The 26,000-nt window shown below is 34.2% G+C and overlaps 1 protein-coding gene across 8 annotated transcripts in view; it reads right to left on the reverse strand.

Moving 5' to 3' along the window:
* Positions 1-2,706: 2,706 nt before the first annotated feature.
* grb14 (growth factor receptor-bound protein 14) overlaps positions 2,707-26,000 on the reverse strand; it is a 90,450-nt gene continuing 67,156 nt past the window's right edge. For all 8 annotated transcript variants that reach the window (XM_058786955.1, XM_058786957.1, XM_058786961.1 and 5 more), the window contains 12 exons: positions 25,287-25,443; positions 21,014-21,135; positions 20,503-20,577; positions 19,350-19,487; positions 16,521-16,631; positions 15,616-15,711; positions 14,099-14,161; positions 10,072-10,188; positions 8,837-8,906; positions 8,660-8,747; positions 8,307-8,400; positions 2,707-5,358 (listed from right to left, as the gene is read on the reverse strand). In XM_058786955.1, the coding sequence (XP_058642938.1) occupies positions 5,212-5,358; positions 8,307-8,400; positions 8,660-8,747; positions 8,837-8,906; positions 10,072-10,188; positions 14,099-14,161; positions 15,616-15,711; positions 16,521-16,631; positions 19,350-19,487; positions 20,503-20,577; positions 21,014-21,135; positions 25,287-25,443 (1,278 nt within the window). In that variant the 3' untranslated portion in view covers positions 2,707-5,211. The remainder of the gene's footprint in view (positions 5,359-8,306; positions 8,401-8,659; positions 8,748-8,836; positions 8,907-10,071; positions 10,189-14,098; positions 14,162-15,615; positions 15,712-16,520; positions 16,632-19,349; positions 19,488-20,502; positions 20,578-21,013; positions 21,136-25,286; positions 25,444-26,000) is intronic.

Genomic DNA, 26,000 nt, shown 5'->3' on the forward strand with positions numbered 1-26,000 from the left:
ATAGGAAATAGGAATGAAAGAGAATTAAAATAAAGTTGCCAGTAGGGTGTCAAGTACTGTAATAAAAATGAACACAAATATGCAGTTGTCTTAAAAATCTAATGTAATAACATTAATCTCATCAAATAATATTTTTCATTATACAGGACTTATTTACTTTAATTTTATTATGAACTATTTATTACAAACAAATGTATAATTGTATAAAACAAAAGAAAATATATATCTCTTTCTTTCAATTTCTTGTTTTAAGGCAAATTCATACAATTTTAACAATCAAACAGACCATACTGTTTGTTTGTTACCCACAACTAAGGTATCTGCAAATTTTAAAAAAAGGAAATCTCACCTTTTAGAAGTAGAACAGCCCCTTCGGAAAATAATCCACAAAATAATCCATCCAATTTACAAGTGATTAGTCAGATTGTGTTTTGTTGCTAAAAACTAACCTGAGGAGCGCACCTGCAGGAGCGAAGAACCGGTTTAACGATCATTTACTGCCATCTTGCGGCGAGAGGCATGTAACGCAGACCTCACTCTGTCCTGACGGTGCAGATATGTTGTCTTTCACTGCTCTGTTTATTTGTTAAATCAATAGCTAAGTAAGGGATAACGTACACTGAGCCCACAGGGTTCGCGATAAATGTCGTAATTTACGTTAGTTATTCGGTTGACGCAGTAACCGTCACATTTGACGTTGGAACGCCGACATTGACCAATCAGAATCAAGTATTCCACAGCTTCCAGTGATTATATATTTTTAAACGTCTCTCTAGATAAACTGTGAATGTTAGTAACACATTCGCGTTAAAACAGATTAAAACTTTTTAGGGTTATATGGTGCTTAGTTTAAATATTGGGCGGTTTAATGTGAGATATCAAGCTTTAAAAGTAAAACAAAACAAAACAATAGAAGCCCAATAGAAACCATCACAGAAGTACCAGTGGTTTCCATTAAAATACCATTATGAACTATTAGCTTTTTCCAGTAAAACCATTACAAAATTCCTTTTTGTAGTGTGTTTTGGGCATTTTTCCAATAGGATTTTAGCATCCCACCAATAGAATCCATCACATACCAGTAGACAACATTATAGTTTCTATTATAACCATTAAATCCATTACATTTTCTATTGTGTTTTGGGCAGGGTTCTATTGTTTTTTTTTTCTTCAGCAGGGTTGTAGGAGGTTGCTGGGGTGTTGCTAGGCAGACAGACGGTTAGATAAAAGGTTTTAGAACGCCTGCATTTTTCCAGTTTTTATTGACATTTTTGCTGTTTCAAAGCTAACAAAAATATGTAGAATGTTTAACGTTCCCATTACGTTATGAATAGGCTACTGTATTTCTTAATGTTCTCTGAATGTCTAAAACGTCCAGTTTTTAAAACGTTTCAAAACGTTTTTTTTTTTTTTTTCTTGGTTACATGAACATTCCATTATCATTTTTCAAACATTATGGGAATGTTACTTTTGAATGTTCTCTAAAAAAATCCTTAACATCCAATAACAATGAATAATGTTTGTGAACTGACAAACATTCTATTAACGTTACTGGAAGAACATTTGCTAATAACAACCAATCAAATGTGGCTTACTTTCTATAAAATGGAAGTTTTTTTTTCTCAACACTGCAGAAGTTCCCTGAACTGTTGCTTTGCCCTACCCTTCTGTCCAGTTGGTCCTGATCTGACTCAGTGGGGTTTCAGTCTGGACACTGCGCTGGCCGTCCATTATTTGAAGTGAAGGTGGTCCTGGCATAGCCCGGAGGTTTGTTTTGGTTTCGTTTCTTGCTGTAGGATGAACCCCTGACCCACTAGCTGAGACCAGAGCATGCAGCATCGTGCTGTGAGGATGTGCTTGTGTTCCTGCTTCAGGGAACCACTCACTTTAAGCAAATTGCAGATTCTGGATTCAGCAAAAGATCCCTGGAGCATCATGCTTCCTCTTCCATGTTTGACTGCTGGTGTCACACAATGAGAAACATCCTCTCACATACTCAACGGTGTACAAAAACCCTGTGTGATGAAGTTTAATGGCTTCAGAAGGCCTTCTTCCAATCATAAATAGTCCAAGCTCTAAAACTTTTGACTATTGATTAAAAGTCAGTTTGTGCAATAAAAGTAGAGCAAAAATAATTGTGGATTATGCCTACATGTCTCTTTTTGCATCCTACAGATGAATATATCATATTTGACAGCCTATGGTTGTGCAGAAAACCATGGAAAAATACAGTAACACTTCATTTAGGGACCAGTTCTCACTATTAACTAGTTGCTTATTAGCATGCATATTACTAGAATATTGGCTGTTTGTTAGTGCTTATAATGCACTATTATAATCCAACCCCATACCTGAATTTATCAATTTACTGTTTATTAATAAGCAGCGAATTAAGAGTGTATTGAGGCAAAAGTCTAAAATACTAATAGGCCATTGCAAAATAAGACAGAAGATAATTTTGGATGGAACAAGGTTTTTCAAGTTTATTTGCTGTCAGTGTTATGAAACATACAGGAAATAAAAGTACAAAAAATGTGTTTCATATTCATTATGAAAAACAACAACAGCTCAGTGCTGCACTGAAAATAACAAAGAAGCAACATTGAAAAGTGAATCTATTGTAAATGAACAGGCACGCAGTTACTGAGGAGAAGACATTTGATCAGACATGATCTGATTCACATATGCTGGAAATATGACTGGTAGTATAATTTAAATGGTTTTTTTATTCAACCGGAAACATAACAAGGCCAAATTTCAGCTTGAAACTGAAGAGGAAAAAATAGTTATATGTCATAAGAAAATTTAATTTAAGGATGATTACCACAACAAAACCTTTTAATAGTTTTAATTGATTACTGCATTACAGTAATGAGAATTATTGGGGGAAAAGTGCTTAATTATCATTAAAAAAAAATATTTTTTCCTTTTGATTTTGTGGTTACTTATGACCCAGTTTTTGAGGTTTTGTGAGATTGCACTGTACAGAAAGCATGAATTGAGAAAATAAACATACTGTACACTCCAGCATTCACACAGCTGTAGAAAAAAAGACATAGATGAATATGACAGCAATAACAGAGCTAAATTTTAAAATAATAATAACAACAGTAATAAAACTAACAGTCAGAGAAAAAGAAATCTTATCATATACTGGATCAGAAATCAAGTTACCAGTGTTCCAACTACAGTGCAATTATGACCTTGGCCATCAGAAAGTTTTTTAAAATGCTTTTTAAATTTTTTTTTTTTCTTTTTTTTTTCTTTTAATACACAGCTGTAAAACAATTTATAATATTGTGTTCATTTTACAAGTCATTCTACAAGAAACATACACAGAAAAGATCAGAGAGGACGCAGAAAACACACCAATTGTTCATTTCTACAACAGAAATCGCAGCCCATGACGGTCATTTAGACAGTTTATTTGTCTTATCAAGTCATTTATTCTATAGAGTCTATAGCTTGGTTATTGTACAGTTATACTGGCTATTCAAAGCGGATCATTGGTTATTAGTTTTTACATGAGCTCTGCCGGATCTGTGTCATCAGGTTTGTTTTCATTAAAAATGAAAGTCGTGTGTCTCCTGGAAAAACCGCCACTTTTGATCATTTCACTATTACAAATATGCCAATACAGGTGCGTGACGCCGTTTACCTGAATTCTGCCGTGTGTCTATAAAAATCAATTTCAAATGTACAACAATTGTTTGATCTGTCATTGGTGGTGACGTGATTTCTCTCACCCATGCATGCAGCTCTTGAATGTAAACCGTCATTGGCCGTCATCGGGAGGAAGTGATACATTCCACGGCGTGATACAGCAGAGGATAATGTCAAGTGTTCATGTTATGTGCGTTGGTGACGGGTCGTCATTTACGGCATGCACGGATACAGATTCTCTTCAGCAAACATGACATTTCTCGCAACAAACATGTCGTTTATAAAATACCTGAATTTTTCTGACGCATGATTAAAAGAATAAAAAGGAACCCCTGGAAAACAGCAAGAGTTTGAGCTTATTAAGTGTTGAGATTATGGCTATACCATACCATTTTAAGCCGAGTGCACGCGGTACGACTTCTTCCTGCCAGACTGTGCAATAAACGTTTAAATTGATAACAATAGCTCTAAGGTTGCCAAACAGGCGCTAACAAATAGTTTCATTTTTTATAAACATTTCTGGACTGGGACCCGGCGTTTTATTGATTAATCATTAATATTTGGTTCCAGTTTGGTGCAGTTACTCATATTTACTTGGCCAAAAAGTAAGATGAAATTATGATAGCTTGTAATGTAACAAGCTTTTATTCATAAGCTCAAGGTTTTATTCATATTTTTATGTAATACATTTCTCTATTTAATTAGTTAAATGAAATAATAATTGTAATTTTTTTTAATAACAGTTAAAAATGTAATACATTTAATGCCATAATAATAATAGTAATAATAATAATAATAATAATAATATATTTTATTGAGAAAGAAAAAAGAAATCTGGGTTGTATTTTATATCCTATTCATACTGAAAGAAATATTTTACCCAAGATTTGTCTTAGATGGCAAAAACAATTAAAATTGAAATTCTTCTTTATTAATTAAATAACATGTTACATTAAAATAAAAAATGATCTTATTCTTATTATTATTAAACTGAGAAAAAAAACAGGGTTGTACAGTCATTTGTACCCTATTCACGCAGAAAGTTAAATAATTTTACCTTAAAATAAAAATGTCATAATAATAACATTAATTATATTAATAATAATAATAATTATTATTAATATTATAAAACATTTGCTGGGGGAAAAAAACAAACAAAAACTGTACCCTATTTGAGCTGTAAGAAGTCTTTTACCCAAGATTAGTCTTAGATGGCAAAATGAAAAATCATAGCATGTGCACCCGGCTTTACTTTGTTCACACCATACAGAGACCCAGCTGGTCTGCTGTTAAAACTTAGCTTTGATTGATAGCTTAATAAGGTGGTCTCATTCATACTGAGAGTGTTTGTATCAGGACAGAGTTCGTTATACATTCCCATCTATATTTGCGCACCACAGACGATGATCCCTCGCTGAATATCAGGGTCCTCAGAAGTCCAGTCTGTTTAGTGATGCCCGTCCTTATCACAGTCTGAAAGTTCAGACCGTAATGCTCATCAGGGAATGGACAGTGAAACGGTTTCCTGTCCAAGGCACAAGCTGCAGTTCAGAGGGTGATACGGGCACAGTGATGTTTGAGCTTGCAGGGCAGAACGCCTCTGTTCAGCTGGTAAAACTCCACGAGTTGCAGCAGGTCAGTGAAACGCGTGTGTCCGTCATCCAGACTGTAGAAGAGCTCGCCGTTATCTTCAACCTGACAGTCACACACACAGGACAAACAGATGTCCCAACAAATACATTTACTGCCACTTTCCATCAACACGGTACACTTTTTAAAAACATCAGAAGCACAAATCTCATATTTTTGGGACTTTTCAGATAAACTATAATCTTACATCAAACTAGCCTGACATAAAAAGGTCATTTTAGACAGCAAGATCTGTGGAATCGATACTCTAATTAATTGTAGTGAAATAATTTAAATGTCTGTCAGAGACCGTAACGTGCCTAATACACAACACACTTGAGTATAAATTTGTTCTTCACTCGCTGAAACTGACAGGTGGTTTTTATAAAATGCAGATCACTACCTTCTCATTTGTTTAAAAGATTACGACAATTGTAAAAACTTCATAAAATGTGGTTTCCTTTTCCTATAAATGATGCATAAAAGATACACGAGTTGTTACATTTAAGTGCCCTTAGCAGATTTTGATATAGAAGCGATAGAAGCTATCTACACTAAGTGAAAATAGCAGTATTTTTTTGTGATATGCTATTTACACAGTGCAAATAGCGTTAGATTCTATTTATTCTATGTTAAAATAGCAGGATATTCTGTTAATTACTTATTGCAAATAGTGGCAATTATCTGCACCTCTGCATTGTAATACATTATAAAACAGTATGCAATAACTTATTGAGTGTCATTTTTAAATTTTATTTCAAATTATTAAATGGATGCCACCTTATTGGGACAAAAGCCCTCCCTACACCTACCCTAACCCTACCCGATACTTTATTTTCAACTTTGATTATTTTCTTCATTTTTATCTAAAAATAAATGATTTTCTGATGTGATTTGAAATTTGAAAATGGAGAAAAAAAGTTCGCCAAAAGGTAGATTCGAACCCCGGTCGATCGTGTCAAAATGAGTGTGACACACGCTTTACCATCTGCGCCACTGAATCTAATGACTGATGGTCCTCTTTTGCAAATTTGACTATCCTAATCATATGTTTGTAGGTGGAGTTAGTGTAAATAGCCTCTGCCAACAACCGGGCTATTTGCACTTAAAGGGATAGTTCACCCAAAAATGAAAATTCTGTCATTTTTTTCCTTTGTGTTCTGCTGAACACAAAGGAAGATATTTTGAAGAAAGTTTGTAATCAGGCTGTTTTGGGGCACCATTGACTTCCATAGTAGGAAAAAAAATACTATGGAAGTCAATGGTGCCCCAGAACTGCTCTGTTTCCCACATTCTTCAGAATATCTTCCTTTGTGTTCAGCAGAACAAAGAAATTAATACAGGTTTGAAACTACTTGAGGGTGAGTAAATGATGACAGAATTTTCATTTTTGGGTGAACTATCCCTTTAAATAGACACTCCGATTAATTTTTTTATATTCCCAACAATTAAACAGTTGCCCACAGAAAAAAAACAGGTGGTGCTGCAGCACCCCCACTTCCCGCGCCTCTGACACAAGGCTGGAATGGGCTACAAGACCATCGCCAAGCAGCTCGGTGAGAAGCTGACAACAGTTGGTGCGATTATTTGCAAATAGAAGAAACACAAAATAACTGTCGATCTCCCTCGGTCTGGGGCTCCATGCAAGATCTCACCTCGTGGAGTTTCAATGATCAGGAGAACGCTGAGGAATCAGCCCAGAACTACACGGGAGGATCTTGTCAATGATCTCAAGGCAGCTGGGACCATAGTCACCAAGAAAACAATTGATAACACACTACGCCGTGGACTGAAATCCTGCAGCCCCCGCAAGGTCCCCCTGCTCAAGAAAGCACATGTCTGAAGTTTGCCAATGATTCAGAGGAGAACTGGGTGAAAGTGTTGTGGTCAGATGAGACCAAAATCCAGCTCTTTGGCATCAACTCAACTCGCCGTGTTTGGAGGAGGAGGAATGCTGCCTATGACCCCAAGAACACCATCCCCACCGTCAAACATGGAGGTGGAAACATTATGCTTTGGGGTGTTTTTCTGCTAAGGGAACAACTGCACCGCATCAAAGGGACGATGGATGGGGCCATGTACTGTCACGGCCAGGGCATTGAAAATGAGTCGTGGATGGGTATTCCAGCATGACAATGACTCAAAACACACGGCCAAGGCAACAAAGGAGTGGCTTAAGAAGAAGCACATTAGGTCCTGGAGTGGCCTAGCCAGTGTTCAGACTTTATAATATAATCCTAATAAAATCCCATAGAAAATCTGGGGAGCTGAAGGTTCGAGTTGCCGAACGTCAGCCTCAAAACCTTAATGTCTTGGAGAGGATCTGTAAAGAGGAGTGGGACAAAATCCCTCCTGAGATGTGCGCAAACCTGGTGGCCAACTACAAGAAACGTCTGACCTCTGTGATTGCCAACAAGGGTTTTGCCACCAAGTACTAAGTCATGTTTTGCGAAGGGGTCAAATACAAATCAATTTATAACTTTTTTTAAAATGCGTTTTTCTGGATTTTTTTGTTGTTATTCTGTCTTTCACTGTTAAAATAAACCTACCATTAAAATTATAGACTGATCATTTCTTTGTCAGTGGGCAAACATACAAAATCAGCAGGGGATCAAATAATTTTTTCCCCCACTGTATATATACACATACACACACACACACACAAGATACATCACAAGATAGTTAGCTCTTTCTGAGTGACAGACAACATAATTTAGTCTTAATTTGCAGTACTGTTAATTGCAACAAATTTACCCATTGTGGCATAGCTTTTATTATTATTATTATTATTATTATTATTATTTAAATCTATTACATTTTTTAGTATTTTTCTTTAATTTTGTTAAACTAAATTGTATTTGAATTGTATTATTTTATTTAAACATTTATTTAATTAAATCATAATTGCATAAATAAAAATAAAATTAATCATAAGTAATAAATTTGTTGGGAAAAATCCTATTTTATACCGTATTTGTAGAAAGTGACTTTAATGTGTGTTAGTACAGTCTTACCGGTACAATCTGAAAGTGTTTGATTTTCTGAGTGTGGCACAGTGACAGAACAAATGTCCTCGGGTTACTTTGACTGTCCCTTACCAGAAACACCCTGAAAAGAGAGAAACGAATGACTTCATTTAGATTTATAAATACAGAAGCTTCAATTCAATGCATCTTTAAAATCAAGTGCTTCAAAAATGGCATCACAATACTAAAGTTAACAGAAGTTAAAGGGCTCATATCATAATTAACTTGATCTTCTGAGATCAAAAATAAATAAATAAACAAATAAATGAATTAATAAGAATCATAAAATATAAAAATAATCAAATAAAAATCAATATCATCAGAGTTTTAAATGAATATACCCATCGATGAGGCCCTGCTGAGTGATTAGTTTCTGAGCCTCGTCTCGGGACAGTTTGTTGTGAAACCACGGCTGAGCCACATGGATAGCTAGAGAAGAGAATGATATCCTTATGTCAGACTGAAGGAGGATCATCAGGTTTTTACTCTATTTTGTTGAGGTGTGTTTGTGTGCTGACCTATGCTGGACATGGAGCTCTGAGAGGTGGACGGACTACCATGAGAGCTCAGCCTGTGACAGCTTTTCCTCTAGAGAAGAAGAGAACAAAAATATGCAGTATATATAACACTTTTTTAAAATTATTTTTTGTTGGTGGTCTGAACAAATAATGCATCCAAAAAAATAAAAAATAAAGATTTTGAAAAGTACAACGAAAGCAATAATTCTGGTTAATTGTTCACCCTGGAAGAGTGAACAATTAGTGTAAACAACTAATGCAGTTTTAGTTACTTTAAAGGGGTCATATGATGCGATTTCAAGTTTTCCTTTCTCTTTGGAGTGTTACAAGCTGTTTGTGCATAGATAAGATCCCTGAAGTTGCAAAGACTAAAGTTTCAAAACCATAGAGATATTCTTTATAAAAGTAAAGACTCGACCACGCCCTCCTAAAACGGCTCATTCAAACACGCCGCTACATGTCTACGTCACTGTGTGGGAAGATTTGCAAAACACCGCCCAAATGTATACGCAGAGAAAGAAGGCGGAACTATTATTCTCACTGTAGTATTGTTGCTGCCGCCAACAATTTTTTTTTTATTGTGAAAGCAAAAGTACTTTATTTGGGCTTCCAAAAGAGGACACAACTAGAAATCAGTGGTTAAGTTGTATTTACAACACTGTTCCAGAACAGTTCAACCCAAATATTAGAGTGTGTGCAGCGCATTTTACGTAGGACTATTTCCTGAACCTGCATTCGGAACCTTTCCGAACCATGCGTTTCGGAAAGGTGGGGCTTAGAGGAGCAACAATAATGTACAGTATGTGGAAAATAATGTGTTTTTTGAACCTTAAACCACGTGAACACATTGCATTACACCAAATACATAAAATAATGTTCTTTTTACCAACGTCATATGACCTCTTTAAGGCATAGTTCACCGAAAAATAAAAAATTGTGTCATCATTTACTCATCCTCAAACCTGTACGAGTTTCTTTCTTCTGTTGAACACAAAATAAGATATTGTAAAGAATGCTGACGGTAGCCATTGACAAAAAAATACTATAGAAGTCAATGGCTACCATCAACTGTTTGGTTACCAACATTCTTCACAATATCTTATTTTGTGTTCAACAGAACAAAGAAACTCATACAGGTTTGGAACAAATTGAGGTTTAATGCACAGATGCTATAAAAATATCTGTGCACAATGCTGTCACAATATGTATGTAGCGTGTTGTTTGGAGTATGTTACCCTCCATGACAGACCCTCCTCCACAGCCACTGACAGCGCCTCGGACGGGTTCTCGATCACCCGACTCTTATGTCCTGAGAAGTCCATGGCCACCAGTGAGTTCTCCGAGATGCTCCTCTGAAAACACACAAAGATGCAATAGTGAATCTCACAGAAAACATGACCAGATTACATTTCACACCAAAAAATTCTGAATTTCTGAATTCAGCATCATATGTGACCCTGGACCCCAAAACCAGTCATAAGGGTTAGTTTTTTTTTAAATTGAGATTTATACATCATCTGAATAAATAAGCTTTTAATGGATGTGTGGTTTGTTAGGATAGGACAATATTTGGCTGAGATAAAACTTTGTTGATTTGAAGATCTGGAATCTGAGGGTGCAAAAAAACTAAATATCGAGAAAATCGCCTTTATGCATATTACTAATCAAGTAATATGCATATTACTAAGTTTTGATATATTTACAGTAGGAAATTTACAAAATATCTTCATGGAACATGATCTTTACTTAATATCCTAATGATTTTTGGCATAAAAGGAAAATCGATAATTTTGACCCATACAATGTATTGTTGGCTATTGCTACAAATATACCCGTGCTACTTATGACTGGTTTATTAAATTAAATTAAAATTATTAAACAAATCAAATTAAAGCAGCTCGACAGTAGATAATAGTGTTATTAGACTGTCTATGATTTCTATGAATCTACGAATAGTCATTTGAACTCATCTATAAATTCAGCCCCATATTTGATCTGCTCACTCTCTCTGGCCTTGCACTTTTTATTCCATTGACTTCCATTCATACGCATGCGAATGCGTCAGACCAGAAACTCAAGCTCGTGCGAAAAGTTTTGCATTTCGCTGCATTCCAAAGTTCAAGCTTGGTGAACTCTGACCTGCGAATTCGCATCACGTGACACTGTGTGACCGACAGCAGATCGATACGACACAGCATGAGCTCGTAGCTGAATTAAAAGAACATAAATTTAAAGCTGCAGCACTGCAGGAAAGTGGAGTAGATTTTTCATTTTAGAAGTATCATTATTTGTCATGTGTTGAATTTAGGTTTTTAAAAAGATGCTGCAGAGCATGATGTCATATTATGACCATTGCAGCATACAAAGAAAATTTGCATGCTTAAAGTCTAGTGTGACCGCGGCTTTAGTCTGAGAGGGATTTTGTTATTTTTTTTACATGAACACTGGTTACTTTGTTCAGGCGCCTCTTAAGGATGTTGAGTTGTGAAGAGCTTACAGCTGTGCTGGTTTTCAAGAGCACACTCACTTATCAAACAAAAGAAGCATTTCCTTTCCACAGTGATCCCTATAGCGAGAGAAGCAGTGATTGTGACTTCTGAAAGGTCCTTAATCTCAGCCATGTGTTCATATCCATTCAAACGCACTAATACACGAGAGGTGAGGGTTTATGACACTGGATGACAGAATAATTCCACAAAGACAACAGCTTCACCTCATTCTCAACTGCTTCTTTGTGTTTGAGGAACAAAGTGAAAGAAAGCAAATCCAGACACGGAGAGCTGAGTCTCACGAAACCTGTCAAGAACACATCCGTGTCATACTTAGTCCCAAAATCAAACAAAATAAGAAATTATATTTAGCATATTTTGTGAAGCATTTAAGTGAAGCTCATTGTTTTTAATGCTATGACTGATTTGCATTGTGACATTATTTTCATGATGAATAAAGAAAAGTGGCTGTAGCTGTCACGAATCTGGTCCATGCACTTCCGCTCCCTCACCACCAGAGGTCACCTGCTCATCACATGGACTCTTGCACTTCACCATCTAACTACATTTCCCATCATCCATTGCACAGATATCACAGCTGTCACCAATCACTCATTGCACTAATCACAGGCACACCTGATCCTACGCACACGCAATCACACACTCTATTTAAGCCTTGGACTTTCTCTGCCTCACTGCCGAGTATTGTATGCGTTTACCGCTCCCCTAGCCGTAGCTACTCTACAGAGCCCTTGTCAGTATCATAGTCTTGGATTACCTGTTCACCCGTGTTTGTTTCTTACCCGTGTTTGTTTCTTACCCGTGTTTGTTTCTTACCCGTGTTTCCTGGATTAACCCTTTCTGTGCCATTCCGTGTTTCTTTTCAGTTCCTGTATTGTTCTGCGTTTTTCACTCCCCTAGTGTTAGCTGCGTTACGGAACTTTTGTTGTTTTCTAGTCTGTGTTCCTAGTGTTTACCCCTGTCTCCCTGTTCGGACTCTGATTATTTCCCTTGCCTGGATTATAGCTTGTGTACCTGGATTATCTCTCTGCCTTGCCCCATTGGATACTGTTCGCCGATCGTCGACCCACGCTTGCCCTAGGTTTACTCTTTGTCTTGTCCCTGCCATACCTGTTTGCCATTGTTTCGACCCTGCCTGTATTTATGACCATGCCTTTAAATAAAAGCTTGCACATGGATCCGCACGTCTCACGTCTCGTCAGCCACGTTACAGTAGCCTTTAAACATTAGAAAGCAATTTCTTGTTAAATGTTTTGATAAATGAGGTTTTAATCAACTGGATGATAGTGAATACAGAATAATTAATATATTGAGTGCATATGATGAAATGTGCAAAATTGTCTTCAAAATTAATAAAAAAATTATAAAATTATAAAAAAATATAATTCTAATTACTGAATTGCAAAACAAATATACATATATTTAAACCAAAGTATTTATACATCATGATAGTTTTGTGTGTATGTCAATATAATCTACAGAAAAATCTAATAACATTTTAATTCAATATTTTTAAAAATCTAAAAAAAACATGCATTAAAGGAGTTAGAATTTAGTGGAGATTAATTAAATGCCAATTTCTTTAATTAAGCATGTGCCTAATTAAAATAATTTCACAATAAATAAATAAATGAATGTCCTAAATATAGGTGTACTTTTTATTTTTATGATAAAATATATGGAGGCCATAAAAGACCATGATTATTATTTTCTTCCGTCTTGTTTTCTTGTATTTTCACGATCACGATAATTTTAGCAATCCTGAAATAACAAAATCAGTTTTTTTTGGTTTTTTTGAGATCTGGACTTACCATTTTTCTAGTCAGCTGCAAACCATTTAATCATCATCTGTCAAACATCATTCTATAAGCATGCAGACATTTTGGTCTCTCGAGTCGGCTGGCGATGAAATTGACCGCATTGACCCTATAGTGTCTAAGACGATAGTGTTGCGGTCTTCATCTCAAGTGTCAGTCATTGATTCAGAAGTCTGAATATCACTTACAGACATCAAACTAAAACCCAATTCACTCATTCATGATGCTGCAGCATATTAAGTTTAGAAATGACTTCTGTTTCCTCAAGACCAAGGAAACAAGAGGATACCGAGACTTGCTACTGCCAATACATCCACAACATGCTGCTGTGAGCATGTAGGAAATACTGCTGCTGCACATATAACACATATGAATAACCCCCCATAGCATACATGAATCACCTTGTAGCAGATCTACACAGGTGGAGCTGGGGAAGGTGGAGGGTTTCTGAAGTGTGCTGCCAAACTGCTACAGCAAACAAGTATTTGAATAAAGCCAGGTATTTGAATATTGAGCAGTGAGCTCATTGGCTACTGGTACAGGAAAAAAACAATCATTTGTGCCATGTGATAATGATGGCATTAGGTCAGATTGAGTTAGACCTATCGGACTGCGCCATCTAGAGTTGCATGCCAGAACTCTGTATTTTAATTTTAAGTAACCTTTGTTATATTTACTGTACATTACATACATACATCTTGAACTTTTAACCTTGAACCTTCTTGAGTTTTAAGTCTTTTTAAAACAATGAAGTGCTTTCTAATGAAAAAGAAACCTGCCAAGGATGTGCTGAGCAAAAATGACAGTATTTCAGTGCTGGTTTCCACTGTATGACTGTAACATGTGTTTATGGTTATCATAGAGCCTCTCGGTGGTTTAAACATTCTACTGTGCTAAACATACATGACAGATATAAACTAGCGTTTGTGGCTCACCATTGGAGAACTCTTCTGCTTCTGATAGGGCTGGACGAAGTTCTGGTAAAGCTGCATGCCGTACTGTGAACAAACAAACAAACACATACAATACAGCTCTGTTCCACAGGCTACATAGGCAGCTGCCTTCTGAGCGAGCCTCCTAACTCAAATGGAGCCTCAAAAGTGTCTGATTTAGAATGTTTGTGTTGGAGAAGTTACTTTGTAACGGCAGATTCACAGAATTCACATGACTCTGAAGTTAAACTAAACTCCCTGGTAAAAAAAAATTTAAAAGGTATTTATTGAAGATAAATAACTACATTGAAGCCATTAATGAGGCAAAATCTCAACAATTAAAAAAAAAACAAATTCATATTTTTATTCAGCAAGGATGCATTAGATTGCTCAAACACATTTATAATATTACAAAAAACAAATGCTGTTCTTTTGAACTTTATTCATCAAAGCATCCTGAAAAAAATGTAAGTTTCCATAAAAATATTAAGCAGCACAACTGTTTTCAACATCAATAACAATCAGAAAATGTTCTTGAGCAGCAAATCAGCATATTAAAATGATTTCTGAAGGATCATGTGACACTGAAGACTGGAGTAATGATGCTGAAAATTCAGCTTTTTACATCACGGGAATAAATTACATTTTAAATTTAGTGCTGTCAAACGATTAATCAAGATTAATTGCATCCAAAATTAAAAGTTTTTGTTTACATAATATATGTTTGTGTACTGTGTATATTTATTTTGTATATATAAATACACACACATACAGTATATATTTAGAAAATATTTACATGTATTTACATGTATATATTTATATTCATATAATTTATATTATATGTAAATATATTTAATATATAAACAACATATTTTTCTGAAATATTTAAATGCATGTGTGTGAATTTATATATACATAATAAATATACACAGTACACACAGATATATTATGTATACAAAAACTTTTATTTTGGATGTGATTAATGGGGATTAATCCTTTGACAGCACTATTTAAAATACATAATAATAGAAAACAGTTCATTTAAATTGTAATAATATTCCACAATTTTAGAGTTTTTTTTTTTTTTGATCGAATAAAAACTGTCTTGGCATGCAAAAGAGCCTTTTTTAAAATACATTTCTTCTAAATTCTGCTTCTAAAACTGCACAACACCTCAAGTTAAAAGCATAGGGTATAGGTGTGTATGTGTTTTATTTAAGCAGTCCATTGCAATGTAACATATACAAACCTTAGAAATGCATATGCATTATATAAACAAAACTAATTTTATTACTTAGCCACTTATGTCGGCAGAAATCGCCAAATCTATTTGAAAATGAATGACTTCTGGTTGCTTTGTTGTTGCATTTTTTTGTGTGTGTCAGGAGTGCATTTTAGCACAGAGCCTCAGACTGAGTTTCCTCACGGCTGAGGATTCAGCAGGACCACTGTCACTGAGAGATACGATGAACACGAAGAGACAAACCTTACAGAGAGTCAGAGAGAGAGGCAGTTCTTACCTTGAAGAGGCGCATGGCTGTAACCCAACACGTCCTGGTTTGCTCATCATCCGCACAGAGCAGTTTCAGATCACGTGCAGAATTCAACTTGCTTGCCTGGATATGAGGAGACATCAACACTTTAAAGCTCAGTTTTCCTTTAAAGATCTTAACGAACAATCCATTTAAATCTCAGATTTAGAAATGCATTACACAGATCCCCCCCCCCCCCCCCCTCTATTATACATGTCTCTTATTTCCATTCTAATGTATACTTTTATTTCATTTTAATTTATCAGTTTTTCTTTAATATATATCATTTTTTTATGACTTCTTTTTATATTAAGCACTTTTTTTTCACACACAGTATTGTGCTGTATAAATAAGCATGTCTTGTCAACAATTTTAATGATGCTAAAGTGTATAATTGATCACTGTACCAAGAGCTTTTCTAAAGTTTCAATGTTGCACTGTCTCTTTCTTAGATAACAAAATTGCAATAGATAGTTCACGTCCATTTATTTAAGCATCCATATGATAAGCGGTTTTATGCACAGTCATTATCGTGAAATAGCTATCATCCGTTAACTCATGCAATTCAGCCCAAAGATTTTACAATATAATTTTCCTAATATTCCCACTCTCACACACATCAGAGCAGAGATCAATGTTTTAACACAAAAGAAACATTACAAAGTTCACGAAAGATAAGGAGCCAGACAGGTTTGTTTGATAGCAGTTTCATATAACCCACAATAAACAATAAATCTGAGACATAATGAGGCTTATTAAATCATAAAACCACTGGTAACACTGACCTCGACTGCTGCAGTCCTGTATAATCAAGTATTACAGTGAGATTATAAAGTCAAAGCACTGTGCGATTTGAAGAATGAAAGTGGCTGAAAGTCTTTGCATTGAATTACCTTCACACAGAAGCCGTAGTCTGTCGGGGCGCCGTAAACTTTTTTGGCAGATAATAAAGTGTAGACATCACTGTCACTGAACTCTGCAATGAACTGCAAGTGTCTGGGTTCCTTTAGAAAAGAGAAAATAATAATAATAATAATAATAATAATAACACAATATTAAAATAGGAATTCACACCCAAAACATGCGTCATTGCTATTTATACATAAATGAACCATTAAACCGGCAAGCTATCTATCTACAAAACAAATAAATAAAACAAGGTTTGTTCTCTGTAGATTACAGTTTTCCAAAAATACGTAACACGTGATTTTTATATATTAAAAAACAGAAATAAAAAGAGCAAAAAAAGTCTCTGATGCTTACCAAGGCTGCATTTATTTGATCAAAAATACAGGTAAAACTGTAATATTGTGAAACATTATTATAATTTAAAACAACTTATTTATTTGAATATATTTTGAATTGTAATTTACTGGTGTGATCAAAGCTGAATTTTCAGCATCATTGCTTCAGTGTCACATGATCTTTCAGAAATCATTCTAATATGCTGATTTGTTGCTCAAGAAACATTTCTGATTATTATCAATGTTGAAAACAGTTGTGCTGCTGAATATTTTGTGGAAACCGATTACAACTCATACAAAATATAAACTTCAAAAGTCATCTATAATAACAGTCAAATGTGTGAGCGTATATGAGAGGCACGTGTGTGAGCATTCCGTCACAGCGTGAAGTTCCAGCGGTAAGCTGCTGTAGCGAGGTATAAATCCAAACATGTGAGACATGAACGGCATCTGACAGACCGTCAGGACATGAGCGACACGCGTGGAATTTGTAATGTAATATAGAGAAGAGAATGTGTGAGCGTTCACAGACTCGTAGAGACAAAAGAATTGACCTGTGCACACGAGGACGGAATGCGAATCAAAATAAATAAATAAATAAAAATCAACAGTCAGGGAGTTTGTTGAAATTCGGTTCACTTTGACTGCGCTCTTGCTGCTCATTTACACTCTCACATGCTTTCAAACTGGTTATCAAAAGTACAAAAGTATCTTAAGTGGATTTGAAGAACATTCCTCTGCTTTACACCTGAAAGTATTTGTTATTTTACATGCTTGAAGTCTTTTCCAGAATTTAAATAAATGCTGCAAGCTCAAAGAGAGACTAAAGCTGCTGGTTTCAGTTACACCGGGGCTGTAATATGCATATCCATGGTGAGAGATAGCATGGAAACGTGTTGTGACGGCAGGAGCTTTATCTCAGCAACACCGCTAGTGAGGCGAGCCAAAAGAAAAAGAAAAGAGAGAGAGAGACAGAGAAAGAAAAGCAAGACCCCCCCCACCACCACCACCACAAAGCCAGGCTTTGTCTCACCTTTATAAGCCTCACCTGTCTCGTTTCCAAACTGACAGAGACAGACTAGAAAGGTGTGGACTCTCAAACTAGCACAACTCTTTTCACCTTTGACAAAAATATAATGGCAAAAACCAGAAAAAAATTACAAAATAAAATAAAACTGTGCCAGTTGTGGCATCGTTTCCATCATGACCAGCAATTTTGTTCCTAATAATTTATAGTAAAGTAATTAAAGTTATAGAATATTATATATCACTTGTGAAAAAGTGTATTGAATAATCAAGATGTCATTTTGCCAAATTTAGCAATGAAAATAATGAATTGTGTGCATTTATGATAAATTATTAATAATAACATTTTATAAAAAAAATAACTACACAAATTATAATTTATTTACTTAAAATCCTTATTTTAGAGGCAGAACTATTTTATTATTATATAAGAATTATTATTATTATTATAAATAATAATGTTAATAATTATTATTTTTAATTTTGCAATAAAAATAAAAATTATACATAAATTATAAAAGGAAACACAATAGAAAAATATGAATGGTCCTTATTTTCTTGAAGCATTTTCTACAGTATTTCAATATAACATTGTTATTATTCTTATTTTTGTGTGGTACTGTATCCACATCAATACGTGCCAGTATAAATGTTATTTTGACAAATTATGAAATTTACAAAATTGTGTGCATTTACAATACACAAAATCCCAGCTATGAAACTTGCCTTTTAGAAAGACAAAGCAAAGGTGTCACCATTCGTTCCAAAAATGTTCAAAATATAATTTATATGATTTTATGTTATCAAACTAAATAAATTATTTGAGATGCATGCATATATAGTATGTCCACTGTTCCTGGACACATTAAATATAGTAATGAGAGTATGAAAATTGTTTTATGAGAGTTTATTTTGTAAAAGTGCCCATAGAAACAGCCTGATATCATGAAGTGGAGAGCGAGCTCCTCTTCTGTCCTGACTCCTGAACAAAAGCTCTATTGAGGTAAATACAACAAAAAAGGGAAAGCAAAAGAGCGAGGGCAGAGCAGGTTGGCACAGTAGTGTGCGAGTACACAGCTCACCTGTTGTGTGACTTTGAAGGGTTCAGCTCTTGGCATACCAGGAGTGTTACACAAAATCCAGCTCGACCAGTTTTACTGAGTTAAGCCCCATAAAGCTTCACTGTAAGATCTCACTATCTCATCTAGTAACGACGCTGCATCAGATAAGAGTCAGAACCTCAGCACCTGAATGAACCCGGGATATTCAGCATAATCTCGCAACTCAAGACGCATTTCAGACACGCAACTCACCTTTAAGGGATTCTAATAGTAAGAGCAAGTGGTATCGTGAACGATTAAAGCTAATCCCTGCAGACTCTGTGGCATTGAGATCAGAGGTGGAGAGTTTTAGTGAGTAACCGCGAGCAGAAAGTGACCCATCTCGACCCACCTTTGATGTGCCCTTGTTGGAGAAGTAGAGTCCTGATCTTCTTAGCACAAAGTAGAACTTCTTCCATGATTTCCTGCCGTGCTCTTTGGCGTGGAGGAACCCGTGAATCTCAGGACAAGAGCTGGAGCTGAGAAAGGTCTGCAGGAGGAACGTCAGATACAACACACTCAAACGCTTTATTCATCTCAGGCTTTGACCAATTAAGAATGAACAATGTCAAAAACATATTTAACCACAAAGTAAAAAAAAATTCTCAATCAATTACAGTAATGAGACTGTAATGAGAACTATCAATAATAATAATTACAACAACAACAACAACAATAATAATAATAATAATAATAACAATGTATTACCTTTTATTATTCATTTAATTATTATTATTATTATTAATACAACCTGAATTTATCTAGCAATCAGGTTTATTATAGTTAATTAAAACAAACAATTGAAACTTTTTTTTTGTTACTAAATAAAATAAACATTATATTTCAGCTAAGGCAACATTTCTCATTTGCAATCATATGTACTAAATTAACTACAACTAAAACTGAAATAAATATAAATAAAAACTACATAGACTTAGTAAAAATAATAATAATAATAATGACAAAAACAAACAACAAAATGACAAAAACTTTAATGAAAATATAAAAATAAAAACTAATCAAAATATTAATAAAAAGTGATACTAAAGCAACCATTAGAAATTATTAATAATTAATTATTAATAATAATAAATAGTGTTATTTTTTATTATATACAAAAATAGATATACAAATTACAATAAAGTAAAATGTCCTGTTGTATTGTAGTACTGAGTGTTTGTAATATAACTATAAGCCTAAATGTAAAGAAAATAAATAAATAAATTAATTAAAAAAAAAAAAAATGCCACAAAAGAAAAAAAAATTCTTAATGGTCCTCATTTTCTTGAAGGAAAATTTTATTTATTGATTTACCTATTTGTTTTATTATTATTATTATTTTAGAGAGAAAACAAAACTTGTGTTTTTTGTTTATGTGTGATGCTATATTCACGTTGTGTATGTGCCTGTATAAAAGAACTAGCTAACAGAAGAAACAATGACTCTGTGTGCCTTTAATAATAATCATAATAATAATAATAATAGCATAAGATTAAAATCCTCACCTGTATAAGTTGTGAGTGGTTCATGATTCCATTGGTTTCACTGGATACAGACACCATGTGCTCTGGGAAAAAGTCCTGCAATGACCCACATACTGTATAAATACAATCTCCAACATTTTAAGGGTAAATTTCATCATACCATTTTTACTGTTTATTTACTGTCTGTTTCTGTCATAGATATGTGCAATTTCATATATTTGACACATTTTGAAATCTGCCAGGTATTAGGAGCATTTTACAGATACTATTAAAGAAACCACTTAAAGCACCTTTGTTAAATCTGGTATTAGGATCCATGACCTTTAAAATCACAGGAGTCAGTGATCTGTACTTGATTATTTAGGCATTACCTTGAATTCTTAACCAGAACAATTAAAGAGCCCTATCGTGTGTCTCCATTTCAATCATTAATGACCTTGAATAGGTAACCCAGGATGTTTGGCTAAACCTCAGCAAATCAATTATACATTAGCAGGGCTGCATGTGTCCTTACACACACGCACACACTTACAAGAGGCTTCTTGAAGAACTCGTATTTGGCATAATTCTTCCTGAAGTACAGACAGCAGTGTGAGTCCATTCCCCAGCCTGACTGAACCTCCATAACCGACTCATGGTCTTCTATGGTTCGCTCTGGAAATCACAAACAAGAGTTAGTTTAGTACATACTTATGAATTTATGAACCATGCATGTGCACTAAAGCACAATATGTGCATTAAAGAACATAAAGTGAAATGTGTAACCTATTTACTAACATAATGCAATTAAAAGTGGATATTTAACAAAAAAAACAAAAAAAAAGTAGGATGGGACTTTGTAACTTGAAAAGTGAATTATTAGATTTTGATAAAAGATTATGAAGACAAAAACAGGATGCATTAAATTGATCAAAAGTAACAGAAAAGGCATTTATAATGTTACAAAAGTCTATTTGTTTGAATTTCTATTTCAAATCATTGCCATTCTTTTGAACTTTCTATTCATCAAAGAATCCTGAAAAAAAAGTATCGGTTTCCCCAAAAATATGAACTGTTTTCGACATTGATAATAAGAAATGTTTCTTGAGCAGCAAATCGGCATATTAGAATGATTTCTGAAGGATCATGTGACACTGAAAACTGGAGTAATGATGCTGAAAATTCAGTTTTGAATCACAGGAATAAATTACATTTTAAAATATATTACAATAGAAATCCTTTATTTTAAATTGTAATAATATTTCACAATATTACTGTTTTTCCTGTATTTTTTTTTTAATCAAATATATGCAGTCTTGGCGAGCAGAAGAAACTACTGGAAATGGTTTGCAAGTACTGTAACAACTTGACGTATTAATATCTAACATGCAGTTACGGGTGTGTGTTAATCGGCATTTTATAGCTTTAAACATGGCTTATCCAATCAGAATCTAGAATCCGAACAGTTTGTTTAATTAATAATATGAGACTGTACTGCCCTTGTTTGTTTCCAGCTCTGAGTTTTACCATCCTACTGCACCGTGGGCTTGACAGATTAATTATTAACACACTTTTCAAAAATTATGCCTTGATAATGAGCAACCTTCAATAGGAATGAGAGTGATATGTGGGGGAGCTCGTTATTCCACTTTATCATTAAATATTATTCAGCTCCTGCAACCCTAAATGCATGTTTAATGACTGAATGGAAAGCATCTGTTTAGAAGCAGCCATCTGGAAGAGTTAGACTACTGTTATCTCATTCTAATTAATTCCCATAGCGTTACTACAGTGAACGGACAGATCTTCACTGCAATACTGCAATAATGCTGCGTGCATTGGCTTTGACCAAATGAGCTACGTCATCTCCATCCAATCATTTTGAGTCATTTTAGTCAAACAACAAATTAAGCAATAAAAAGTATCTAAGAGTCAAAGTTCCAACTTGATATTAAGAACAATTTTTTAAATTATATATATATATATATATATATATATATATATATATATATATATATATATATATATATATATATATATATATATAATAACAATTATTTCACAAATAAAACCTACCAAATGTTTAGCAAGTGTCTGCATAGACCGATGTGTAATTCACAGTAAAAGAACCTCTCTAATCAAATTTCAGCACTCTGTAAATATAGCTATTTTTTGTTGAAAACTTGAGAACAGCAAAATGTACACTGTAAAAAAAAAAAAAAAAAATTTAAGGCAATCAGCTTCAGCAGATTTTTGAGTTTGCTCAACTTATTTTTGTGGGAGATTCTCAAATTTTTGTTGTATAAACTTAAAAAGACAAGTTGAGAAAACTCAAAAAATCTGCTGAAGCTGGTTGCCTTAAAATTTTAAGTTGGCTCAACTTTTTTAAAATTTTATTTATTTATTTATTTTTACAGCAATTCTGTTTCCAATACATAATTTTCCGAGCACAATGGATATAGTATATAGTCAGAGATATCAAAGCAGGAATATCCTACATCTGATTTAATTCATTTTAGTCAAACAACAAATTAAGCTGCCATAAATCTTTAAGCATAATAAAATTGACTGTACAAGTAATTTAAACTTAAATTATATTACACTAACCTAAAAATCAAGTTGAATCTCGAAATTGGTTAACTTTTATTTTTGATGAGTTAAAGTAATGGAAAAACATTTGAACATATCAACTTACTGATCCTATCATTGTTTACAGTAAAGGTTTAAACTTAAAAATAAAAATGTAATAAAACCTGTTTAGTAAATGTGTGCTTAAAAAAGATGTGTAAGTTATCCTCTCTCAACAAATTCTTGCACCGCATGGCATTTTTTTCCCCTCTGTAAATTGTTGTTTTTTTCTTTGCTGATTATAAACCAACATCAATTCTGTTTCTGTATGTATATCAAAGCAGGAATACCCCACATCCCACATTTAAACTGAACACAGTACAATCAAAGACAGCATTTCTAGGAAAGTTATTAACCCAGTAATAAGTGCATGAAAATACATGAAAATCACTTCAATATTAAAACTTAAATAACATTTTAAAATCACCAACAATTCTGTGGTTTCACTCATTAGGGAATAACATGTTTCAAGATCCCAGTTTGGCCTGTTCTGCATGGATATCCTGCCACGTGTTCGCACTAGCACTGAAACTCCTGCAATGAGACAGGTTACCGAGAAGATAAATAATGCAGGTGGCGTCTTTAACCCCCGGGACGAGGAACGCCATGCTAGAATGTGAGCAGACGGAAACCGGCTCTGGAAACCTGCGTGCAAAGCCTGTGTTTAAATAATGCATCTGAATCAGTTCTGATCTTGCTGGAACTAAGAGACTAATTGACTCATGAATGAATCATTCAGACCGGCTTGGCGAACTGGATCAACTGATTCATTGAAAAGACTGAACTCAAAAGAACAAATAATCTATGAATCAGACATCACTACTACTCTCATGAACTCTCATCAGTGCATCGAGGAAAGTTAGGGTGGATCAGTGTGTGTTTGTGTATAGATAGATATAATATAAAAAATAAATAAAAATCAACAAAAAGTAAAATGAAAACCAAAAGATATAAAAATAAATGCTGAGTCAAAATATTAACAAATACTATTTTTTTATATAAATATTATATATATACACACACACACACACACACACACACACACACACACATACACATATATATATATATATACATACATACACACATATATATATATATATATATATATATATATATATATATATATATATATATATATATAGCACATATATATATGAAGAGTTCATTTGCAAAAACCGATAAACGGCACTTTAAAAAAAAAAGAGCTGATTGCCGTACATTATTCTCCACATATAGCGCGATCTGAACCCAAAACACGATTTGTCAAAAAAGCCGGTATTGTCCACTTTCAAGGCATTGCGAGTTCATGTTTTACTGCAGATGCCGACAAGCGCCCTTGTTGTTTGTGAACAGAAGCCGATAAGTTCATTTTAGCGAATCAGCACGCTGTATTCAGGTCAGGTGACAAGGCTACTTTCACTTTGAAAAGACGTGTTAGCTGAGAGGAGTTTCGTCAAAGCTGACTAAAAGTGATCAAGGATGGATAATTTCGACGAACTTGATGAACCCATGATATCTTCTTCAGGGCGAAAAAGGAAAATAAAAGCTGAAACGTTTTCACGGAGCCTTACAAAAGCAGCTCGTTACAATGGTGAGGGAAAAGCTCCGTGTAGCTATTGCGTGTAATCACATCCATACAGTTTATGATCACAACAACAACAACGTTTGTCAGGCATCTACATTGTCATCTGAGGAGATTACAAAGATTAAACAAGTGTTTTTTTAAACTCTACAACATGAAATGTGGAGTTATCTGCTTTTGCTATAAAACAAACTTTTAATATGTAAAAAAAAAAACATACTTTCAATGAAATTTAATTTTGTAAATTACCTGTATTTGTCTAAGAAACAACCCAACCGCAGTTTGATTGATATTCAAGTTATCGGTTTTTGCAAATGAAATCTTCATTCATATATATATATATATATATATATATATATATAAATACTTTTTTCAAAAAGATTTTGAGTAAAAAACATGCTTCAGAAAACTTACAGTATAGCACATAACGCATATGCACTCTTATGACACTTCGTCTCTAGAATAAAAATGTGCATCCTCCAGTTTAAATTAAATGCTGCTATTTTTTCATGTGACCTTTATTTTTGCCTGCATTATATTCGGTGACAACGTACCAAAAAGTATTCAGTTTATCCATTTTTCAGTTGTAGTTCTTCCTTGTTGAGTAGCTTACCGATACTCAGATGTGGGATCTGCTCAAACAGGGTCCAGCTGTGGTCATCAATGCAGTGGTTCTTCAGGATGAACAGCTGGCATATGTCCCGGGCAGTGATGTCACTGGGCACCTCCACTGCACGGCTGGTGTTGTCTTCACTGTACACTTTGATTACCTGCAACACAGTAGAAAATAAATGAAACCAGTAAGAGGCTTTGGCTGCATTCAAAATTGAATACTAACTTACTGCTTACTACCTAATTAACTAACTAAATAAATAAAATACCATTCAAGATTTGGGGTTAGGATTTTCTAAATCTTTTTGAAAAGATGTCATTTCTGCTTACCAAGGCTGCACAAAAAATACATTAAAATCAGTAGTATTGTGAAAAGATTTTAACTTTTTTCTATTTGAATATATTTTAAAATGCAATTTATTTCTGTGATGCAATACTGAATTTTCAGCATAATTACTCCAGCCTTCAGTGTCACAGTGTCCTTCAGAAATCATTCTAATATGCTGATTTTTATGTTGAAAACAGTTGTGCTTCATATTTTTGCGGAAACTGTGATGATTCAGGATTCCTTGATGAATAAAAAGTTCAAAAGTACAGCATTTATTTCAAATACAAATGTTTTGTAACATAATAAATGACTTAATTATCACTTCTGATTAACTAAATGCATCCTTGCAGAATAAAACTATTAATTTATTTAAAAATAAAAACATAC

Source organism: Onychostoma macrolepis, chromosome 09 (assembly GCF_012432095.1).
Source record: "Onychostoma macrolepis isolate SWU-2019 chromosome 09, ASM1243209v1, whole genome shotgun sequence".
NCBI lineage: Eukaryota > Metazoa > Chordata > Actinopteri > Cypriniformes > Cyprinidae > Onychostoma > Onychostoma macrolepis.